Consider the following 22,833-nt stretch of genomic DNA (forward strand, 5'->3'; position numbering starts at 1 on the left):
GGGGAATAATACATAGTAAGTGTTTTTAAGGACATTCTAGACACTGTTCTAGACAACTTATCATTTGATCAGGACATGCTTTGCGATGATGCTGAAAATAATGATGAGGATGTGATACTGCTGATCAATTAACAAATATACCATAAATACCTACAATGGGAAAGACAGTATGATAGGTACAAAAGGAATATGAAAAAGCATAGTGTATATCATTTGACACCAAGCAGTTCACAATTTTTTTGGAAGGAAATATTTAATTCATATAAAAGGCAATAAACAATTCAAGGCAGTTGAGGAACAATTCAAAGCAGCTCATATGCACTAAAAGAACGATAAACTAAATAAGCAGTGTGTCTTTGGGAAAAGAAATGTATCACTGTTGTCTAGGACGATCAGTCTAGGCTCATTGTAAAAGTATAATGCAAATGGATTTTGATGAATTCAAGGATTTGAAACAGATAGAAGTATCCACATATCAACAAAATCAGCAGATAAGTGTTCCTACTTTTTTCTAATGTTTAGGCAACACATCCACTCAATATGTTAAAAAATACATTGGCTTTCTTCACATAATTAGAAAAAAACACTTTAAATTTCATATGGAGCCAAAAAGGGCCCATATAGGCAAAACAATCCTAAGCAAAAAGAACAAAGCTGGAGGCATCAGACTGCCTGACTTCAAACTATACTACAAGGCTACATTAACCAAAACAGCATGGTACTGGTACCAAAACAGATACATAGACCAACGGAACAGAACAGAGGCCTCCAAAATAAGACCTCACATCTACAACCATCTGATCTTTGACAAACCTGACAAAAAGCAAGCAATGAGCAAAGGAGTCCCTATTTCATAAATGGTGTTGGGAAAATGGGCAAGCCATATGCAGAAAACTTAAACTGGACCCCTATCTCATACATTATACAAAAATTAACTCAAGATGGATTAAAGACTTGAACATAAGACCTAAAACCATAAAACCCTAGAAGAAAACCTAGGCAATACCATTAAGGACATAAGCGTGGGCAAAGACTTCATGACTAAAACACCAAAAGCAATGGCAACAAAAGCCAGAATTGATAAATGGGATCTAATTAAACTAAAGAGCTTCTGCACAGCAAAAAAAAAACTATCATCAGAGTGAACAAGCAACCTACAGAACGGGAGAAAATTTAGCAATTTATCCATCTGACAAAGGCCTAATATCCAGAATCTACAAGGAACTTAAACAAATTTACAAGAAAAAACAGACAACCCCATCAAAAAGTGGGTTAAGGACACTTCTCAAGAGAAGACATTTATGTGGCCAGCAAACATATGAAAAAAAGTTCATCATCACTGGTCATTAGATAAATGAAAATTAAAACCACAATGAGATACCATTTCACGCCAGTTAGAATGGCGATCATTAAAAAGGAAACAACAGATGCTGGAGAGGATATGGAGAAATAGGAAAGCTTTTACATGGTTGCTGGAAGTGTAAATTAGTTTAACCATTGTGGAAGACAGGAGGGTGATTCCTCAAGGTTTCAGAACCAGAAATACCATTTGACCCAGCAATCCCATTACTGGGTATTTACCCAAAGGATTATAAGTCATTCTACTATAAAGATGCATGCACACGTATGCTTACTGCAGCACTATTCACAATAGCAAAGACTTGGAGCCAACCCAAATATGCATCAATGATAGACTGGATAAAGAAAATGTGGCACATATACACCATGGAACACTATGCAGCCATAAAAATGAATGAGTTAATGTCCTTTGCAGGGACATGGATGAAGCTGGAAATCATTATTCTCAGCAAACTAACAAAGGAATAGAAAACCAAACACCACATGTTCTCTCTGGTAAGTGGGAGGTGAACAATGGGAACACATGGACACAGGGAGGGGAACATCACACACTAGGGCCTGTCAGGGATTGGGGGGCTAGGAGAAAGATAGCATTAGAAGGAATAACTAATGTAGATGACAGGCTGATGGGTGCAGCAAACCACCATGGCACATGTATACCTTTGTAACAAACCTGCACGTTCTGTATGTGCATCCCAGAACTTAAAGTATAATTTAAAAGAGAGAAGTTTAAAAAATACAATGAATCACTAAGTTGGTACAGTGGAATTTAATGAACTACAAGAAGAATTATAGGTAAAATATCTATGAACTCTAATTTTAGCTTTCCTTTTCTCTTAATAGGCACTGATAAAACTAATCTTTTCACTCAGTTTTCTAATTTATAAAAATAAGACCAATTTTATCATTCACTTCAAAAGACACAATCTCAGAAGCAACTAAGTAATATATTTGTTAATAATACTATTAAAATTATTATGCATCCCTAGTTTAGGGAAAACAACAATTTCATTATAAAAACTACTAGTTGAAACCTGGAATTATATTAAATAGCATTTCAAAAGATAAAATGTTTGGAGGAGTAATGCTTTCACTGAAAACTTTTGCAATTGAGTGACTTTACAAAATAAAGGCAGTTAATATTAAAATAATCAAAAAGTCTTTTGTTTCCTAAGAATAATATGAAACCTTAAAATCTCCTAGATCATCAAAATTAGGTTATGTAACTGAAAACTATGTAGCAGGCAGAATCATGCCCTCTCAAAGATGTATGCATCCTAATCTCCAGAACCTCTAAATATGTCACTTTCCTTGACATAAGGGATTTTGAAAATGTGCTTAAAGTTAAGGACTTTGAGGTGGAGGGATTATACTGAATTATCTGGGTCAGCCCAATATAATCACAAGGGTCCTTATAAGAGGAACAACCTTTCCCAGTTGTGATTAGAGAGGACAATGTGACTACTGAAGAAGGTCAGGTAAAATTCAACATGTTGGCTTTGAGTGTAGAGGAAAGGGGCCATGAGCCAAGGAATGTGGGCAACCTCTAGAAGCTAGATAAGGCAACAAACATGATTCCTTCCAGAAGCCTGTAGAAAGGAACTCAGCTATGCTGAGAGTTTGATTTTAGCTTGCTAAGACCCATGCCAGATATCTGACCTACAAAATTGTAAGATAATAAACTATGTTTTTTTAAGCTGCTAACTTTGTGGTAATTTGTTACAAGCAGCATAGAAAGCAACACAGTATGAAATTTCAATAACTTACTTTTCATGTATATTATTAGAAAGTGTTATTCAAATATTAGTTACAGCCAGGGATTTTTTAGAAGAATCAAATTCTATAATTAATGATACATAGGCTTAGTGCAAAAGTGCTGAACCAATTTAATAATTGCAATAGTTAATGAATCAAGCAAGTAAGCCCAGTAATTGAGATACAGAAATAGAGAAATTTCTCAATGCTCAATATGTAAGGGTATCTTCAATGGAAAAGTAAGAGGAGAAAATGAGCAAGAGATATCGTGTAGTAATATAAAGATATCATAGAAAGGACATTGCACTCATCTCTTTCAGACTTCCTAAAAAGTGTTATCAGAAAAGAATGTAAGTCTTAATCACATAAAAGGATGAGGGGTAGTTTGCTTTGAAAGGCATTAAGGCTAGTGCACTTGTTTTCTAATGCTGTTATAAAAATATGCCAGACTTGTTGGCTTAAAGCAACAGAGAAAGTCCTTCTCTCACAGTTCTGGAGGATGGAAGTCCCCTATCAAGGTGTTGGCAGGTCCACACATGTGTTTAATTTCCCTCTCCTGCTCTTATAAGGACACCTGTGATGGTATTTGGGGCCTACTTGGATAATCCAGGACAATTTCTTCATTTCCAGATTCTTTGTATAATTATATGTACAAAAACTTTACAATATAAGAGGACACTCACAGGTTTCCAGGGATTAGAACCTGATATCGTTGGGAACCACCATTCAGCCAATTACAGCTGACTTCTGGAGTGCTCATAATAATCTTTTTTTTTTTTTTTTTAATGTGAGTGCTATACTCAATTGTGTTTACTTTACAAAATGTGTCTGACTCCAGATCCACTGAATCAAAATCTGCATTTTAACAAGATCCTCAGGTGATGCACGTGCAGATTAAAATTCAAGAAGCACTATTCAAGAAATATTTGAAAGTGATATTCTCTGAACTTGGTGAGTGACTGGATGGGGTGACTGACAGTGAAGGAAAGTAAAGAGTAAGTGGGAAGGCAGAATATTAGACTTTAATACAAGTCTCTATTTCTTTAAGGAATAAAGATTTTAAGTGAAAGGAACAAATATTTTCAGTTCTAATGTAAAAAACATGCAGAACAAGACAACAACAGAGATATTTGGAGTTATTATGCCGTTGATTCTCCGTAGATGGCTGGCCATTGTCCAGAGGTACAAGTCTCTCCTTCATCCAAGTACTGATGACAAGTACCCAGCTCAACCAAAATGTTCCATGAGGTTTGGATCCTGCTACATATGAAATGTGGTAAGAACTGCCCTGTCCGCCGACTACCAGGATCAGTGATAATTTATTAGTCCAATATAATGGGCATGAAATTACACTTACATTCTAAATCTGTGTACCCCTTTTCCATCATAGCAATTCTAAGTAGAAACTAGTCTAGGGGAGCCACTGAATTGGTTGGTGGGAAAGTGTCAGAAACAGATTGGACATTTTTAGTGAAAATTCCTTTAGTCACAAAATTGAGAGCTTTCAGACCTAAAATTCAAAGCTTTCATAACACTATGACCACACATTAAGTAATAGATATTGTAACGTTGACAGTAGCCTAATGACACCAGGAATTATCAAGGGTTTATTATGTTCCAGCCACTTTCTCAAGAGCTTTATGGATTCAAGCCATCCTCACAAGGACCCAAGAAGTAGGGAGTCACTTAACAGATGAGGAGACTACCGCCTTGGGGACCACATCACTGCTTCCTAAAGACTCCTCTGTCTCACTTGGAATCTTTCAGACAGTCCTTTTAATCACAAATGAGTCTTAGAAATATTTACCGGTTCATCTACTCAGTACGTATTTATTGAGTGTTACCCAATGTGAATGAACTGGAAATACACATCCACTTTGAAGAAAAGCAAACACAAAACCCATCCCCTCCTCCACTGAACTCTCTGCTTCTTCATATGTGAATACGATACACAGAAATTTAGCAAACTGCAAGTATTTTCTGTCTGAAATGATTTAAGGAACTTCACCTTTTTACTCCTCTCTCCTTGTAAACCTCATATTCATATGTGAATATGATACACATACAATTAGCAAACTGCAAGTATTTTTTGTCTGAAATGATTTAAGGAACTTCACCTTTATACTCCTCTCTCCTTGTAAACCTCACCAGTGAACGCTTCCATCTACTGTCATATGCCGGTGATTTGGAATGGTCTCTAGCTTCCATTTCTTACTCTACTCTGGGTCAAAAATTCCCTCCTGGATTTAATTGAGAAGGTTCAGATGAAGTTGTTTTGTGTATTATAGTAGGAGTAACGTCGGTCCTAAAGAGATCAACCACTATTTCACATCTACAGAGGAAGCTTTTGCCTTTGATAGAATAGACATACTTTGGTAGACAGCTTTCTTTGCAGAGGTAAATTCCACTGTTTACTTGCAGTTGAAATTCTGTTTTATTTAAAATATGTCCAATAATCAAGCACACCTATCGTGGGTAGAATCACAATGAATGCATGAAATGGAGAGAAAATCCCCTTTATAATTTTAATCAGTAACGTCATATATTTCTTTATTAAGCTTTTTAGAGCTACTAAGCAGTAGAAAATTTTCTTATTTATGTTTTGTCTCTTCTTCTTCCCTCCTCATTTCCTTAAAGAGTACTTGCCTCACCTATTGTGTGCACATAGTGGGCCCAGTACATGTTGTTTTTCCCCACCCCCATAGAATTATTGATGGCTCTATAAAGTATCAATGTGACAGGGAAATGGAAAGGGAAAGATGAGTGTGAGTGGGTCTCACGAGCTCTCAGTTCCCAAATAAACAACTGTTCATTTGAACTATCAGTATTTAATATATTCCTGGGCTCAGAAACATTAATATAATTGTCTTCATTCTGAAATTAAAATTATAGTATTACATAAAACAAGTTTATGGGTTTGTAAATTGTGTCTTTAAGTATTTGAAATATTTGATCTACTTTAGTTACTATGTTCAGCAAATACTGCAAAATTTGTTTTGTATAATCACATGCTGAGTAATGTAAAATATTGCTAAAATATATATTTATGAAAATGTAATTACTATAAAATCATAAAATATAATTCGGTTATTAATATTTCACATTTAGATTCTTCAGACTCTTTAAGTATGTGGACTTAGTAAAGCAAAACATGTCAAAAATAAAATCAAAGCAGGTGACTTTTAAAACATAACTAGGAATTTTAAAATTTAGATATCTCTAAATGGTAACAATTATTGCAAATTTCTTGAAACATTTTAGAAATACTACCTTCTTGCCTCCAATGTAAATGTAAAGTGGCAATTTTATATTGAAATCTCTATTTGATAAAAATTTGTGCTTAACCAATGATTCCTTGATCACAACTTATATGTATGTAATAGAAAACCCATTTCCTAAGTGGGACCTCAACTTTGTGACAATAAACTCTATAACCCTGAAAATGAATTAAAAATCATCTACTTAACATCCACTTAAACTGTCAAAACTAAAATAACCAATCTTAAATATTTACATTTTAAATTAAAGCCAAATTAAGGAAAATCAGAATTTTATGATTATATGAAAATTTAATGTTTAAACAGTTATGTAAGCTTTTTTTGAAACCAGCTGCTCCAGTCTTTTATCACATTTTTCCTGAACTAAATCAATGGTATTATCTATGGCGAATACATATCTTGCTTTTCTTTTATTTACTAATGTACTTTTAGGTCATTTTAGTCAACAAATTTACATGCAGCATTTCAAGTAGTAGACATATTTTCCAATTTGATGAAAAGGAAATAGTCAAAGACAAGCTTAATTTAGAGTTTAAAAACTCCCTTGGGTTATAATTAATAGCTCTGATCAACGGCACCGTGATGCACATCACAGACCACAGTATGGATGTTACCCCCTGGAGTTATGTAGTGCATATCCTGTATTGCTGAAAATGACAGAAAGACCTAACTAATAGACATTTGGGAGGTGAGCCCCAGGGGAGACAAAGTTCCTGGGCATTATACAAGAAATAGTTTGGAGCATCAAAGGAGTAAAAATCCATTCATATTGTGCTTGTTGTTCTGACACAGGAAAACAAATCTGACACGTATTTTCTATGGAAGCCTTATTTGGAAAGAGCTCCTGTAAACATGCTATGGCCTAGATTTATTATGAATGGCATAGTGTAGTTCTGACATGCAAAATTGTTTGGAACATCATTAACAAGTACTAGTTTCTGATGATTCAAGGATTCATGTTCTTTCGGTCACACAATAGTAACTAACTCAGGAATGATGAGCAATGAAGTACTACATTTTTAAACAGTTAACGAGAAGAAACAGGAAATTATTAGATGCTAAAATGGTATGTCCCCAATGGATAGTATGAATTGTATAAGTTTGGAATACTAATGGTATAGATTTCACTAAAATATCCTTTAATATGAGTGCAGATAAATACCATATACTAATAGTTGTCAAAATTCATTGTATGTAACTCACTTGAGACTTAAAATGCGGTTTCTGGGCATCACTCCCAGAGATTCTGATTTAGAAGAATGGGAGTAGGTCTGGAAGATGTATTTTAATAAGCACTCCCACATTCTTCATGCCAGCAGTTAGTTCTACCCCCACATTGTGAGAAACACTGCCATAAACTGAATACAATGGTTGCTTATAGGACTGGCCTCATCGGGAAGTTTAAGAAAAATATAGATACCGCTCCACATATCTACTACATGGGGGTGAAGTACGGACATGCACAGGTTTTAAAAATGCTACAGGTGATTCTGATTTGCAGCTAGGCTGAGAAACACTGATAATAGAATTAACTTCCATTTGTCATATTATTATATGCTTTAATTCACTGATCCATTTAACTTGAGAGATAGTAAAATTTTTAATATTTAGGTCATAAAACTGATAACTTATACATAACATCCCTTTCCAGTAAAATGTTTGAAAACTATTTTAATTACACTCAGCTTGTTTCCCAACACATCCTCTCCTATTTTCTTCTGTCAGTGGTGATACCATCTACCCAATTTGAGAAGAGACTGTCTAGGTAATATAACCACTGAGCATGGGCTTGGGGGTGAACAGTCTTTTATTGCCTTACTTCTGCCATTTTCTGTTTGTGGAACCCTGGACATGTTAGCCAACATTTCTAAAATAGTAAATATCTTGTAGAGTATTGGGAAAATTAAATTAGATGATATATGTAAAGTGCTTAATGAAATCTCTGGACCTTGATCAGCCTTTATATAAGTCAGCTATTATTATCATTCCTAATTCCTTGCTCTTCTCATAAGTAGTCATCATTTTCTGACCCTGCCACTTTGTTAATTATCTTGAGTTTTGTCCATTCATATCCATTCTTGTTGCCAATGACTAAGCCAATATCAACTCTTGCCTGCCTGCATTAACACAATTAGTCAAGTTACTCATTTGCTGGCTCACTTGTTCTACCTGCTGCCAGAGTGATCTAACATTCCAAGTTGAGTCCTGCTCAACTTCTTTAATGTCCAACTCCTACCCTTGAGATAGTGTGACCTTCCTAACATGGCTTACAAGATATCCTCATTTTGGTCCCTGCTGAAGCCTAGAATCTTGTCTCTTTCTACACTTCTGCTCCATACGTTAAGCTCCAGCCATTCATTCTTAGAACGTGCCAGACTCCATCTTGGACCAGGTTTATGTATATGATTTCCTTCTGCCTAAACCTATCTCTCCTCAGAGAATATAACTAATATATACTCATTCTGTAATTCCTCTGGAAGATTATTCTTCCCCTTGAGTAGCCTTAAATATTTTTCTATGGACTTGTAAAGGGAACTGTTCCCTGTCATAATACACATCATATTTTATTGTAATTATTTATCCATTTTAGTGCATTGCATTTCATGCTGGGGTATGGGAATCTGGATGATTTTCACACTTATTATTTGACAACTGGGCATTCTATAACTTTTTTTAGTTTTGTGACAATCTATGAAAACAAAAACATACTCTGGAATACCTAGATGACTTTGCATTTTAGTGCCTGCAGTTTTATTTTTTTTTCCACTGTAAAATACATATAACCTAAAATGTACCATCGTAACCATTTTTAAGCGTATGGGTATTGGATACATTCATGTTGTTGTACAATCATTACCCCCATCTATCTCTACGGTTATTTTCATCTTACAAAACTGAAATTCTATACCCTTTAAGTAATAAGCTCCCATCCCCTGCCTTCCCCTAGCCTCTGGTAGCCACCACTCTACTTTCTGTCGTAAGAGTTTTACTACTCAAGCTACTTCATATAAGTGGAATCATACAATATTTTTGTCTTTTTGTCACTAGCTTATTTCACTTAGCATAATGCCCTCAAAGATCATCCATGTTGTAGCATTTGTCAGGACTTCCTTATTGTTAATGCTAAATAATATTCCATTGTATGTATATACTGTAATTTGTTTATCCATTTGTTTGTCAATGAATGAACACTTGGGTTGTTCATTGAACATGGGTTGTAGCTATTATGATTTTAATGCTGCTATGAACACGGGCATAATATCCCTTCAATATGTTGACTTCAATTACATTACTTACATACTCAGAAATCAAATTGCTGGATCATATGATAATTATATTCTTAATATTTTTGAGGAAATGTCATACTGGTTTCTACAGCCTCTATACCAGTTTACATTTGGACTAGCAATGCACAAGAGTTCCAATTTCTCCACATCCTCACAAATACTTATTTTCTGTTTTGCTTGATAGTAGCTATCCTAATGGGTGAAAATTATTATCTCATTGTGTTTTTTATTTGCATTTCTCTAATGATTAGTGATACTGAGAGTCTTTTCATGTGTTCATTATCCATTCCTGTATCTTTTTTGGAGAAATTTCTAATCAAGTCCTTTTATACTTTTGAATTGGGTTATTTGTTTTTCTGTTGTTGAGTTTTAGAAATTCACTACGTATTCTGGATATTAATTCCTTATCAGATACATGATTTGCAAATATTTTCTCCCATTCTGTAGGTTGCCTCTTTATTCTTGGTAGTGTCCTTTAATGTACAAAAGTTTTTAATTTTCATGGCCCAATTTGTCCATTTTTTCTTTTTTCACCTATACCTTTGGTGTCATATTTTCTCCATTGCAAATTCAATGTTATGAAGATTTTGCCCTATGTTTTCTTCCAGGAATTTTATAATTTTAGCTTTACATTTAGGTCTTTGATCAATTTTGTTAATTTTTGTATGTGTTGTTAGTTAAGAGTCCAACTTCATTTTTTTTGCATGCAGATACTGAGTTTTCCAACACCATTCACTAAAACATTGTTTATTCCCCATCGAATGGTTGTCTTAGGTCATCCTTGCAGTGCTATAAAGAAATATCTGAGACTGGGTGATTTATAAAGAAAAGATGTTTAAGTGGCTCATAAGAGGTGCTGCCATCTGCTCAATTTTTAGGGAGGCCTCAGGAAGCTTATAATCATGGTGGAAGGTGAAGGGGGAGTAGGCAGGAGAAAATGAGAAAGAATCAGGGTAGGGGGAGGGGTCACACACCTTTAAATGACCAGATGTCATGAGGACTCATTATCATGAAGACAGCAATAAGCCATGAGGGATCCAGTTTCATGATCCTACCAAGCCCTGCCTCCAGCATTGGGGATTACAATTCAACGTAAGATTTAGGTGGAGATGAATATCCAAACTATATCTATTGTTTTGGTACGCTTGTGAAAAATCATTTGATCATATAGGCCAGGGTTTATTTTTCTTCTTTCGTATTCCATTGGTCTATATGTCTGCTTCTGTGCCAGTATCACAGTGTTTTGATTTCCATAGCTTTTTAGTAAGTTTTGAAATCAAAGAGTCCTCCAAATTTGTTCTTATTTTTTCAAAATTGTTTTGGCTCTTCCAGGTCCCTTGAGATTCCGTATGAATTTCATAAGGGACTCTTCTGTTTTTGAAAAAAAAATTCATTGCAATTATGATAAGGATTGTATTGAATCTGTACATTGTCTTTGGTAATACAAACATTTTATCAATATTGTCTTTCACTCCATGAACATGGGATGCCTTCTTATTTATTTATATATTCTTTAATTTCATTCAGAAATGCTTTGTAGTTTTCACTGTATAAGTTGTTAACTGCCATGGTTAATTCCTAAGTATTTTATTCTATTTCATATTATTACAAACAAAACTATTGTCTTAATTTCCTTTGCAGATTGCTCAGTGTTCATGTACAGAAATGCAACAGATATTTGTCTGTTGACTTCGTATCTTGCTATTTTGTTGAATTTATTTATTAGTTTTAAGAGATATTAGTGGAACCTGTAGTGTTTTCTACACATAACATCTTATCACCTATAAGCAGAGATAATTTTCCTTCCTCCTTTCCAAGTTGGATGCTTTTTATTTATTTGTTTTGTTTAATTGCTTTGGCCAGGACTTCTAGTAGTATATTAAATAGAAGTGGTGAATGTGGGCATCTATAATTTATTCCTGATCTTAGAGAAAAAACTTTCAGGCCAGGCACCGTGGCTCACGCCAGTAATCCCAACACTTTGGGAGGCCGAGGTGGGTGGATTACGAGGTCAGGAGATCGAGGCTAACACGTGGCTAACACGGTGAAACCCCGTCTCTACTAAAAACACAAAAACATTAGCCGTGTGTGGTAGCAGGCGCCTGTAGTCCCAGCTACTCGGGAGGTTGAGGCAGGAGAATGGCTTGAAACAGGAAGGCAGTGGTTTCAGTGAGCCGAGATCATGCCCCTGGGCTCCAGCCTGGGCAACAGAGTGAGACTCTGTCTCAAAACAAACAAACAAACAAACAAAACAAAAACAAACAAAAAAACCTTTCAGTCTTTCATGATATTTGCTGTGGGTTTTTTATATATGGTTTTTAGTTGTTGGCGGTTTACTTTTATTCCTAGTTTGCTGATTGATTTGTCATGAAAGAGAGTCAAGTTTTGTTGAATGCTTTTCTTCATCAATTGAGATGGTCATATGATTTCTTTTGCCTTCGTTCTGTTAATGTGATGTATTATGTTAATCAATTTTTGTGTTGATTATGCTTGAGCCATCTTTCATTCAAAGAATATATCCCACTTGGTCATGATGTATATAGTGGAGGGGAGTCAGGGATGGAGGCCAAGTTGGGCTGATTTTCCTGCTGCTGCTAGAAGGAAGCCAATTAATGGGAGAAGACTTGAGTTGGGGCTTAGGGAGAGAATCAGTTGTGGTTCTCATGAGTTAGAGTATAAAAGGAATCATACTAAGGCTAGGATGAAGCTGTTATCATCGATGCAGTTATATAAGATTGCCTGGATGGCTGCCGTGTTGGTGTCTGCTCGGGTGTGCCATCTGCCGATTAGCAGGAAAGACATGATTCCTATGCCCTCTCAGTCAATGAAAAGTTGGGAGAGATTATTGGCAGCAACTGGAATTAGTATTGTGGTGAGGAAAATAAGTAGATACTTAAAAAATTGGTTGATGTTTGGGTCTGAGCCTACATACCATAGTGAGAATTCTATAATAGACCAAGTGATGAATAGTGAAACTGGAATAAATATTATGGAAAAATAATCTAGTTTGAAGCTTAGTGAGAGTTCTAGTGTTTGAACTGCTGTTCAGTATCAATTTGAGACAATGGCTTATTGGTCTAGACATGTAAATATTGTTGTAGGGAGGAGGCTGGTGATAAAAGTGGATGCGATAATTGTCTTTACATAGTGCGAGTATGAGTTCTTTTTGCCAGAGTTGATGAGAGTGATGATGATCGGGGAGGTTAGAGAGATTAGGGTTATTATGGTGATGGAAGTATACATGATTGTTACTTTTATTTGGAGTTGCACCAATATTTTTGGTTCCTAAGACCAATGGATAACTGCTATCCTTTAAAAGTTGAGAAAACCATTTTATTAGACATGGGGCATGAGTTAGCAGTTCTTGCAAGCTTTCTCGGTAAGTAAGAAGTAGTGGACATCTGTGATTAGATTCACAATCTAATGTTTTGATTAAACTATATTTACAGGAGGTAAACCCCAAAATAATCTTAGGGTTAAGGGATAGGAGGAGAATGGGGAAGAGGTGTATGAATATTAGTGTATTCTCTCATGTAGGGGAGGGTTTCATATTATTGATATGGTATATAAGTGTTCCTCACTGTGTTGTGATAACTATGTAGAGGGAGTATAGGGCTGTAATTAGCATGTTGAGTCCTATGAATACAATAGTAATATTTGATCAAGAAAATGAGGCCATTAGTACAAGGAGTTCTCCCACTAGGTTAACAATGGGGGGTAGGGCAAAGTTAGCGAGGTTTGCTGCAAGTCATCAGAAGGTTTGCAGAGGTTTGCTGCAAGTCATCATAGTGGGAGTAGGGTTTCAAGTCCTCGGGAGAGTATTATAATACGGCTGTGGGTTCGTTCGTAGTTTGAATTTGCTAGGCAAAATAGTAAGGATAAAGTAAGTCCATGGGCAATTATAAGGACAATTGTGCCAGTGAAGCTTCAGGGTTTTGGATAAGGATGGCTACGATAACAAGAGCTATGTGACTTACAGAGGAGTATGCAGTGAGTGACTTTAGGTCTGTTTGTTGTAGGCAAATGGAGCTTGTTATAGTTATGCCCCATAGGGATGGAATAAGGAAAGGGTGGGTTATATATTCCTTCAAAGGATTGAGAACAAAGGTAAGTCGTATTATGCCATAACCGCCTAGTTTTAGGAGTACTGAGGCGAGTACTGTTGAGTCGGCGATAGGGGCTTCAACATGGGCTTTGGGGAGTCATAGATGAAGGCCATATAAGGGTATTTTTACTGTGAAGGCCATTATGCATGCTTGCCACATGAGGTTGCTGGATTGGGAGGTCAACAGCTCTTGAGTGGTGAGTGTTAGTAATATTATGTTTAGTGAGCCCAGGGCATTATAAGTATAAATGAGTATAATAAGTAAAGGGAGGGAGCCTACTAGTGTATAAAATAGGAAGTATGTGCGTGCATTAAGGCATTCTGGTTGATTACCTCACCGGGTGATAATGACTAAGGTAGGAATAAGTGTAGTTTTGAAGAGGATGTAGAATATAATTAGCTCTGTGGCTGTGAATGTTATGATCAGGGAGACTTGCAGGGAGATCAGTATGGAGAGGTAGAGTTTTTTCCATAATGGGAGTTCACTGGATAGGAGGTACTGGCTTGCTATAATTATGAGAGGCAGGAGTCAGCCTGTTAGTATTAGAAGGGGCATTGCTAGTGGGTCAGAGGAGAAAGACACTGAATAGTTGAACAGGTTGTCGCTGGTTTGATTAAAGAATAGCAGTGGAATAAAGCTGATAATTAGGCTGTGCATAGTTGCATTAACTCAGATTATGTGGCCCTTAGAGAGTCATGTTAATGGTAGTAATATAACAGTGGGAATAATTATTTTTAGCATTGAAGCAAGTTTAGATTGTGCATGTAGTCTAAGCCATATGTGTTGGAGATTAAGACTAGTAGAACAAGGCCCAGTGCTGCTTCACGGGCCGTGAAAACTAACACGGCAATAAGCATAATATTCATTTAGGGGGAGTGTATATTTAAGGTTGTAAGGGTATTTATAATGAATAATGACAATATTATCCCCTCCAGGCATAGTAGGGAGGATATTAGGTGTGAGCAGTAGATTAGTACCCCCAAAAGCAAGATAATAAAGGCCAATGCAACGATTATGTAGACAGACGGCATTTGATGAGTATGACTGCCATAATCTAATGAGTCGAAATCATTTATTTTTGTTTAAACTACCTACTAATTCAGCTCAGTCCAGCCCCTTTTGAGTTCACTCATAAGTCAGATTTAGGATTAAAAGGATAACTAGCATGAGGGATGAATTAATTATTAGTGGCAGGTTGGTTGTTTGAAGGGCTCATGGTAAGGGTAATAATAGAGCAATTTCTAAGTAGAATAATAAAAAGGTGATGGCAATTAGGAAAAATTTTATGGAGAAAGAAATGCAGGCTGAGGACAGTGGATCGAACCCATACTCGTAAGGGTTAGATTTTTCTATGTAAGTATTAAGTTGTGATAGTCAAAATGTGATAGTTATTAGTAATAGGGCTAGTAGGGTGTTGATTATTAGGGCTAGTGTTAGGTTAATTACTCTTTTTCAAATATGGTCGAAACTGGTTGATTGGAAGTCAATAGTACTGTTTATACTAAAAGAGTAAGATGCTCATCAGTAAATAGAAACGTACAGGAAGATTCACACTACATCTACAAAGTGCCAGTATCAAGCAGCAGCTTCAAAGCCAAAGTGGTGTTTGGATGTAAAATGGTATAGCAATTGGCGGATAAGGCAGGTAGTAAGGAATGTTGATCCGATGATGATGTGAAGTCTGTGAAAGCCTGTGGCTATAAAAAATGTTGAGCCATAGACCCCATCGGAGACAGCAAAGGGGGCCTCAAAGTATTCTGAGACTTGTAGAAGGGTGAAGTAGACACTAAAAAGATTGTGATAAGCAGTGCTTGGATTACTTGTTTTCGATCAGACTATGGTGGGCTCAAATAATTGAAACTCCTGATGCAAGCAACACGGATGTATTCAGGAGTGGTACTTCTAGGGGTTTTAGAGGAGCAATGCCTATTAGGGGTCAGTGTCCTCCTAACTGCGGAGTAGGGGCTAGGCTAGAGTGATAAAATGCTCAGAAGAACCCAGCAAAGAAGAAGACTACTGAAATAATGAATAAAACTATTCTGTATTGGAGGCCTTCTTGGACAGGTACTGTGTGATGGCCTTGGTATGTAGTCTCTCGGACCATGTCATGCCATCATTGATATATGGGTTAGTGTGTTGGTTAGTAGGCCTAGTGTTAGCAGGGTGGCAGAGTAGAAGTGAAATCATATGGCCAAGCCAGACGTTATTAGGAGGGCTGAAAGGGCCCCTGTTAGAGGTCAGGGACTGGGTTTAACTATGTGGTAGGCATGTGATTAGTGGATCATTAAGTGTTGTCATGTAAGTAGAGGCTCATTAAGAGTGTAAAAACATAGGCTTGGATTAGGACGACAGCGACCTCGAGGATAGTCAATAGGATTAAAATTATAAAGACAATTGAAGTTGTGGGGAGATGGTTGATAGTGCTAGTGTGGCACTTCCAATCAGGTGCACAAGTAGGTGGCCTGCTGTGATATTCGCATTAGGCATACATTCAGGGCTATTGGTTGAATAAATAGGCTAATGGTTTCGATGACGACTAGTATGGGGATAAGGGGTGTGGGTGTGCCTTGTGGTAAAAAGTGAGCCAAAGAGTTTTTGGTTTTAAAGGGAAGACTGTAATTACTGTTCCTGCCCATAGGGGGATTGCTGTGGCTAGATTTATAGATAACTGGGTGGGGTGTAAATGAGTGATGCAAGAATCTGAGGAGATTGGTTGTGGTAATAAAGATAATTACGGATATTAGTATAAGGGATCAAGTTCATCCTTTAACACTATGCATTATTATTATTTGTTTTAGGGTAAGTTGAACTAATCATTGCTGAATAGCAATTAGCCAATCGTCGATAAGGTGCTTGGACATTGGAATTATTATGGAGGGAAATAAGATGATTGGCACTACCACAGGTAGACCTAAAATTGTTGGGGCAATAAATGAAGTTAATAGATTTTCGTTCATTTTGATCCCAAGAGTTGTTATCGTTTTGTACACCAATTATTTTTGGTGTAGCCGGTAGGTGATAATTTATATTTAGTACTTTTAGCTGAATGATGAAAGAATAGTGTAAAGATTACTGATATAATAATAACAGGCAATGTGGAAGTATCTAGTTGAGGCATCTCACTGTAGAGAGACAGCACTTCTCTCAGTCTTTAACTTAAAAGGTTAATGCTGGGGCAGCTATACAGCGGATATGTTAAGTGAGTAGACAGCATGTTTATAAAGTGAATACAGGTCCTATCTTGAAGGATTTTTAGTGGGATTAGCTCTAGGACAATATGCATAAAACTGTGGTTGGCTCTGCAGATTTCTGAGCACTGTCCATAATAGACGCCTGGTCGTATAGCGGTGAATGTAGTTTGGTTTAAGCGTCCAGGGATTGCATCTGTTTTTAAACCTAATGTGGGTACGGTTCATGAGTGCAGGACGTCCTGGGATGTGATTATTATATGGATGGGGGCTTCCATTGGAAGGACTACCCGGTTATCGACTTTCAGAATTCGAAGGTCTCCTGGCTTTAAAAATAATGGCGGAAGCATGTAAGAATTAAAAATTAATCCTCCATAATCTGTATAATCGTAAGTTCAGTATCATTGATGTCCAGTTGATTTGATGGTGAAAGAAGGGTTATTGACTTCATGTGTTATGTATAGGATGCCTAGAGATGGGAAGGCAATTAAGACTAGAATGATGGCAGGCAAGATGGTTCAGATGGTTTCTATCTCTTGGGCGTCTATGATGCTAGTGTTAGTTTTGTTGTGAGTGTTAGAAAGAGAATATATAGAACTAAGAAGCTGATTAGAAAAATAATTATAAGGGCGTGGTGGTGGAAGGCGATTAATTCTTCTATAATAGGGGATGTGGCATCTTGAAGACTTAGTTGAGCTGGGTGAACCATTAAGATATACAGGGCTTAACCTGTAACCTAACTTTGACAAAGTTATGAAATAATTCTTCTAATATCTTATTGAAAAAGTCATAGAGATTATGAGATTGGCTTGAAACCAGTTTTAGTGGGTTCGACTCCTTCCTTTTTCTTCTAGGTTTTATGTAGGCTGGTTCTTCAAATGCGTGGTAGGGTGGAGGTTAGCCATATAACCATTCTAAATTAGTGGAAGACTGTTCAGTTATTAAAACTTTTCATTTTGAAGCGAAAGCTTCTCAGGTCATGAAAATTATTAGTATTACTGTTGTCAGGGAGATAAATGAGCCTACAGACGATAGGATATTTCATGTGGTATATGCATTGGGGTATCGGAGTAACGCCCAGGTATTCCAGACAGACCGAGAAAATGCTGTGGGGAAAAGGTTAAATTTACGCCTGTGAATATAATAGCAAAATGGGCTTTGGCGTAGACTTGGTCGAGTGTATAGACTGAAAATAAGGGGAACCAGTGAATAAAGCCTCCTATGATAGCGAATACGGCTCCTATTCGAACATAGTGAAAGTAGGCTACAACATAGTATGTGTCCTGTAGCACAATGTCTAATGATGAGTTCGCTAATACAATGTCGGTTAAGCCACCCACTGTGAAAAGGAAAATAAATCCTAGGGCTCCGAGTGTTGCGGGGGATCATTTGGTGTTACTTCCGTTAAGCGTAGCAAGTCAGCTAAAAACTTTAACACCAGTGAGAATAGTGATGATTATCATGGCAAAGGTGAAGTAAACTCCTGTATCTACGTCTATTCCTACTATAAATATATGATGAGCTCACACAATAAACCCTAGGAAGCCAATTGATACTATAGACCAGACCACGCCCATATACTCAAATGGTTCCTTTTTTCCGGAATAATATGTTACGATGTGGGAGATTATTCAGAAGCCTGGTAGGATGAGGATACAGATTTCGGGGTGGCCGAAGAACCAGAATAGGTGCTGGTATAGGATAGGATCGCCCCTTCCAGCTGGGTCGAAGAAGGTAGTGTTAAGGTTGTTGTCTGTTAATAGTATAGTAATGCCAGCGGCTAGGACTGCAAGAGAGAGAAGCAGAACTGCTGTGATTAGGACAGATCAGACAAAAACGGGTATTTGATACTGAGTCATAGCAGGGGGTTTTATATTGATAATTGTGGTGACGAAATTGATAGCTCCTAAAATAGAAGAGACACCTGCCAGGTGAAGTGAGAAGACAGTCAAGTCTACAGAGGCCCCTGGATGAGATAGAGTTCCTGCTAAGCGGGGATAAACTGTTCAGCGGGTCCCAGCGCCAGCCTCTACTATAGCAGATTCTTTTCACCAAAGAATCCTCAAAACCGTCAACATCCGCCGTTACACTTACCATGTTACGACTTCTCTCCTCTATATAAATGTACGGGGGATTTAGTTAAGTTAGTCCTTAAAATATACTTGAGAAGGGTGACCGGGCAGTGTGTGCGTGCTTTATGGCCTTATTCAATTAAGCACTCTGTTCTTAATTTACTGCTAAATCTTCCTTGGGCCCTTAGGTTTCATAAGGGTTATCGTAGAATTTTCTGGGGTAGAAAATGTAGCCCATTTCTTACCACCTCATAGGCTACACCTTGATCTAACATTTTTATATAGATACTTGTGCTTACTTTGTGGCCTTTACTAGGGTTTGCTGAAGATGGCAGTATATAGGCTGAGCAAGACGTGGTGAGGTGAATCGGGGTTTATCGATTATAGAAAAGGCTCCTCTAGAGGGATGTGAAGCACCGCCAAGTCCTCTGAGTTTTAAGCTAGTGCTTGTAGTGTTCTGGCGAGCAGTTTTGTTAATTAAATTGTTGAAGTTTAGGGCTAAGCATAGTGTGATATCTAATCCCAGTTTGGGTCTTAGTTATTTTGTATTCAGAAGTATTAAAGCCACTTTCGTAGTTTATTTTATATTAGCTAGGGTTTTTTACAACTTAGATGAAACTTAGCTTTATTGAGGGCAAACCTAAAACACTCTTTACGCCGGTCTCTATTAGCTTGGGTTAACCGTATGGCCACGGTGGCTGGCACGAAATTAGCCAACCCTGGGTGTTAGTATAGCTTAAACTTTCCTTTATTGCTAAAGGCTTATCACCACTGTCTCCCGCGGGGGTGTGGCTGAGCAAAGTGTTTTGAGCTGCATTAATACGTGCTTGATACTTACTCCTTTTGATCGTAGTGATTTAGAGGGTGATTTCACCGGGGCCGGGATACTTGCATGTGCAATCTTACTGAGAGTTAATAGAAAGGCTAGGACCAAACCTATTTGTTTATGGGGCAGTGTAGGTCCGTCTAGATATTTTCAGTGTCTTGCTTTAGATAGTTAAGCTACATAAACTGCATGAATGCGTGGTGTAAATGGGGGTCCAGAAGATATGCGCATGTGCGATTGTGGGGGTAAGAAAAATAAAGAGAGGGGCCGCCTTTGGGGTTGTGTTGGTTTAGGGTATGGGTTTAGTAGCGGACGGATACATGTACTGAATGAAGTGACTGTAAGAGGAGAATTAAATTTGGGGGAGCAGCGGAGTGAAATTAAAAGAAAAAAAAATGCGTTCGTTGAGGGGTAACTGTTGGAAATGCATACAGCCTAAAGATAAAAATTTAGGCTCTGGCTGAATTAGATTGAGGCTTTTTTGTTTTGGGGATTGAAAAGGTGTCTTTCCTGGTTTAATGAGGCAAGAGATGGAGGGGGGGGGGGTGCGGAATTTTATCGTAGGCTTTCGTGTGAGAAGCCGTAAGAAGCTGTAAGTTTAGTAATTATTGTTATGTCCTACAAGCATGAATTAATTAACACCTTGTGGTAGTTACACGCGGCTGGAATACTGAACGTAGGTGCGATTAATAATGAGAGTGTACTAGGAATTAAAAACAGATCCTGCAACATAAGTTGCGTCGCAGACAAGCCTTCCGCGATGTGATCGCGTGCATACCCGAAAGTTAAAATACCAAATGCATGGAGAGCTCCCATGACTGGTTAATAGGGTGACAGACCTGTGATCCATTGTGATGTCTTTTTTTTTTTTTTTTTTTTTTGAGATGGAGTCTCGCTCTGTCGCCCAGGCTGGAGTGCAGTGGCCGGATCTCAGCTCACTGCAAGCTCTGCCTCCGGGGTTTACGCCATTCTCCTGCCTCAACCTCCCGAGTAGCTGGGACTACAGGCGCCCGCCACCTCGCCCGGATAGTTTGTTTGTATTTTTTAGTAGAGACGGGGTTTCACTCTGTTAGCCAGGATGGTCTGGATCTCCTGACCTTGTGATCCGCCCGTCTCGGCCCCCCAAAGTGCTGGGATTACAGGCTTGAGCAACCGCGCCCGGCCTGTGATGTCTTATTTAAGGGTAACGTGTGAGCGATCTGAGTTCCATGGCCGTGAGGTAAGAACCAGATGCCGGATACAGTTCAGGATACCTACCCCTAAGTGTTATGGGCCCGGAGCCAGGAGAGTAGCACGCTTGTGCGGGATATTGATTTCACGGAGGATGGTGAGCAAGAAACCACCATCTTGAGGGGGATATCTGTAGTGAGGAGGATTTATTCGATTTGAATGTGATATGTCCAGTGAAACGACTGAATGTACTATCTATGGTTAAAAGTCTGGTCGATATTCCCGGGGAAGGGCATGGACTTTTGGAGGTGTGAGTTTAATGTGTTACAGTTGGTTAAGCGTTTATAGTTCTGGCTTGTAAGCATATACTGCGAGCAGTGATTGTACCGGGTACCTTTGTATGTACTATGTACAGTTAAACACTTATAGTACTATATAATATTCATGTTGGCTAGCAGTAATGCACGATATACATAACATTATTATGGGCAGGTCAATACTTGGGTTGTACCCAAAATAGGTGCCTCATCAGAACACAGAGAGTAGTTTAAATTAGAATTTTAGCCTTGGGTGCTGATGGTGAAGTCAAGTACTTTCTGTGTTGTCCTGGGGAGAAGGTCTCCATTCCCGGTTTACAAGGCAGGTGTATTGGTTCATACTACAAGGGCAGGTTCATTTGAGTAGTTTATTTTCGATTAGAGCACATTGTAATGTGCTGTTAAAATCAGTTTGCTAGCATTTTGTTAAGGATATTTGTATCAACATTTATAAGGGATAGTGGTCTATAGTTTTCTTGCAGTGTCTTTGGCTTTGGTATCAGATTAATAATAGACTCATAAAATGAGGGCATTTAAAGAAATTCCTTGCTATTACATATATTTTTTAAGTATCAGATATTTTTTAAGTGTCAGATAAATTTACATTAACTCTTCTTTAGTTTGCTTTTTCCAATTCAACAAGTTATAATGTTAGGTTGTGAATCTGAGATCTTTGTTTTAATGTAAGCATTTATCAGTGTATCACGTAAGTTTTGGTATGCTGTTTTCATTTCCATTTGTCTCTAAGTATTTTCTGATTTCCCTTGTTATTTATTTTTTGATCCATTGGTGGTTTAAGAATGTGTTGTTTTATTTGCACAAATTTGCAGGGTATTTTCCAGTCTTCCTTTCATTATTCATGTCTAACTTCTTCCAACCATTGTTGGAGAAAATATTTTGTATGATATCTATCTTTTAAAATCTATTGAGACTTAATTTGTGACCAAATACATAGACTATCATGGACAATGTCCCACATGCACTTAGGAAAATTGTGTATTATGTTGTTGGTGGTTATAATGTTCTTGCATATGCCTATTAGATTAGCTATTTTATTGTGTCAAGTACTCTATTATCTTACTTATCTTCTTTCTGAATGTCCTATTCATTACTGAGTGTGGGGCATTGAACTGTTACTGTGGAACTGTCTATATCTCCCTTCAATCCTGTCAATTTTTGCTTCATACATTTTTGATGTCCTATTATTAGGTATGTAAATATTTATAACTATATTTCTTGCTATATCTTTTTCTTGCTAATAAATAATGTTCTTCCTGATCCTCATAACCTTTTTTGAATTAAAGTCTCCTTTTTCATTATTTTAATCCTTGATTGGAATGTTTAGTCTATTTACATTTAAAATAATTACTGCTAAGAAGAAATTTCTGTCCTTTTGATAATTGTTGTCTGTAAGCCTTTTAAGATTTAAGAGTTTTTGTTCCTCATTTTGTGCATTATTGTCTTCTTTTATCTTT

General features: G+C 37.3%; 1 protein-coding gene across 1 annotated transcript in view; it reads right to left on the reverse strand.

The window, feature by feature from the left end:
* Positions 1-19,110, reverse strand: part of CFAP299 (cilia and flagella associated protein 299) — a 136,736-nt gene extending 117,626 nt beyond the window's left edge. The window contains exon 1 of the mRNA XM_017893944.1: positions 19,068-19,110. Coding sequence (XP_017749433.1) covers positions 19,068-19,070 — 3 coding nt within the window. The 5' untranslated portion in view covers positions 19,071-19,110. The remainder of the gene's footprint in view (positions 1-19,067) is intronic.
* Between the last annotated feature and the right edge of the window lie 3,723 nt (positions 19,111-22,833).

This window comes from Rhinopithecus bieti, unplaced genomic scaffold (assembly GCF_001698545.2).
Source record: "Rhinopithecus bieti isolate Rb0 unplaced genomic scaffold, ASM169854v2 scaffold_23591, whole genome shotgun sequence".
NCBI classification, from domain to species: domain Eukaryota; kingdom Metazoa; phylum Chordata; class Mammalia; order Primates; family Cercopithecidae; genus Rhinopithecus; species Rhinopithecus bieti.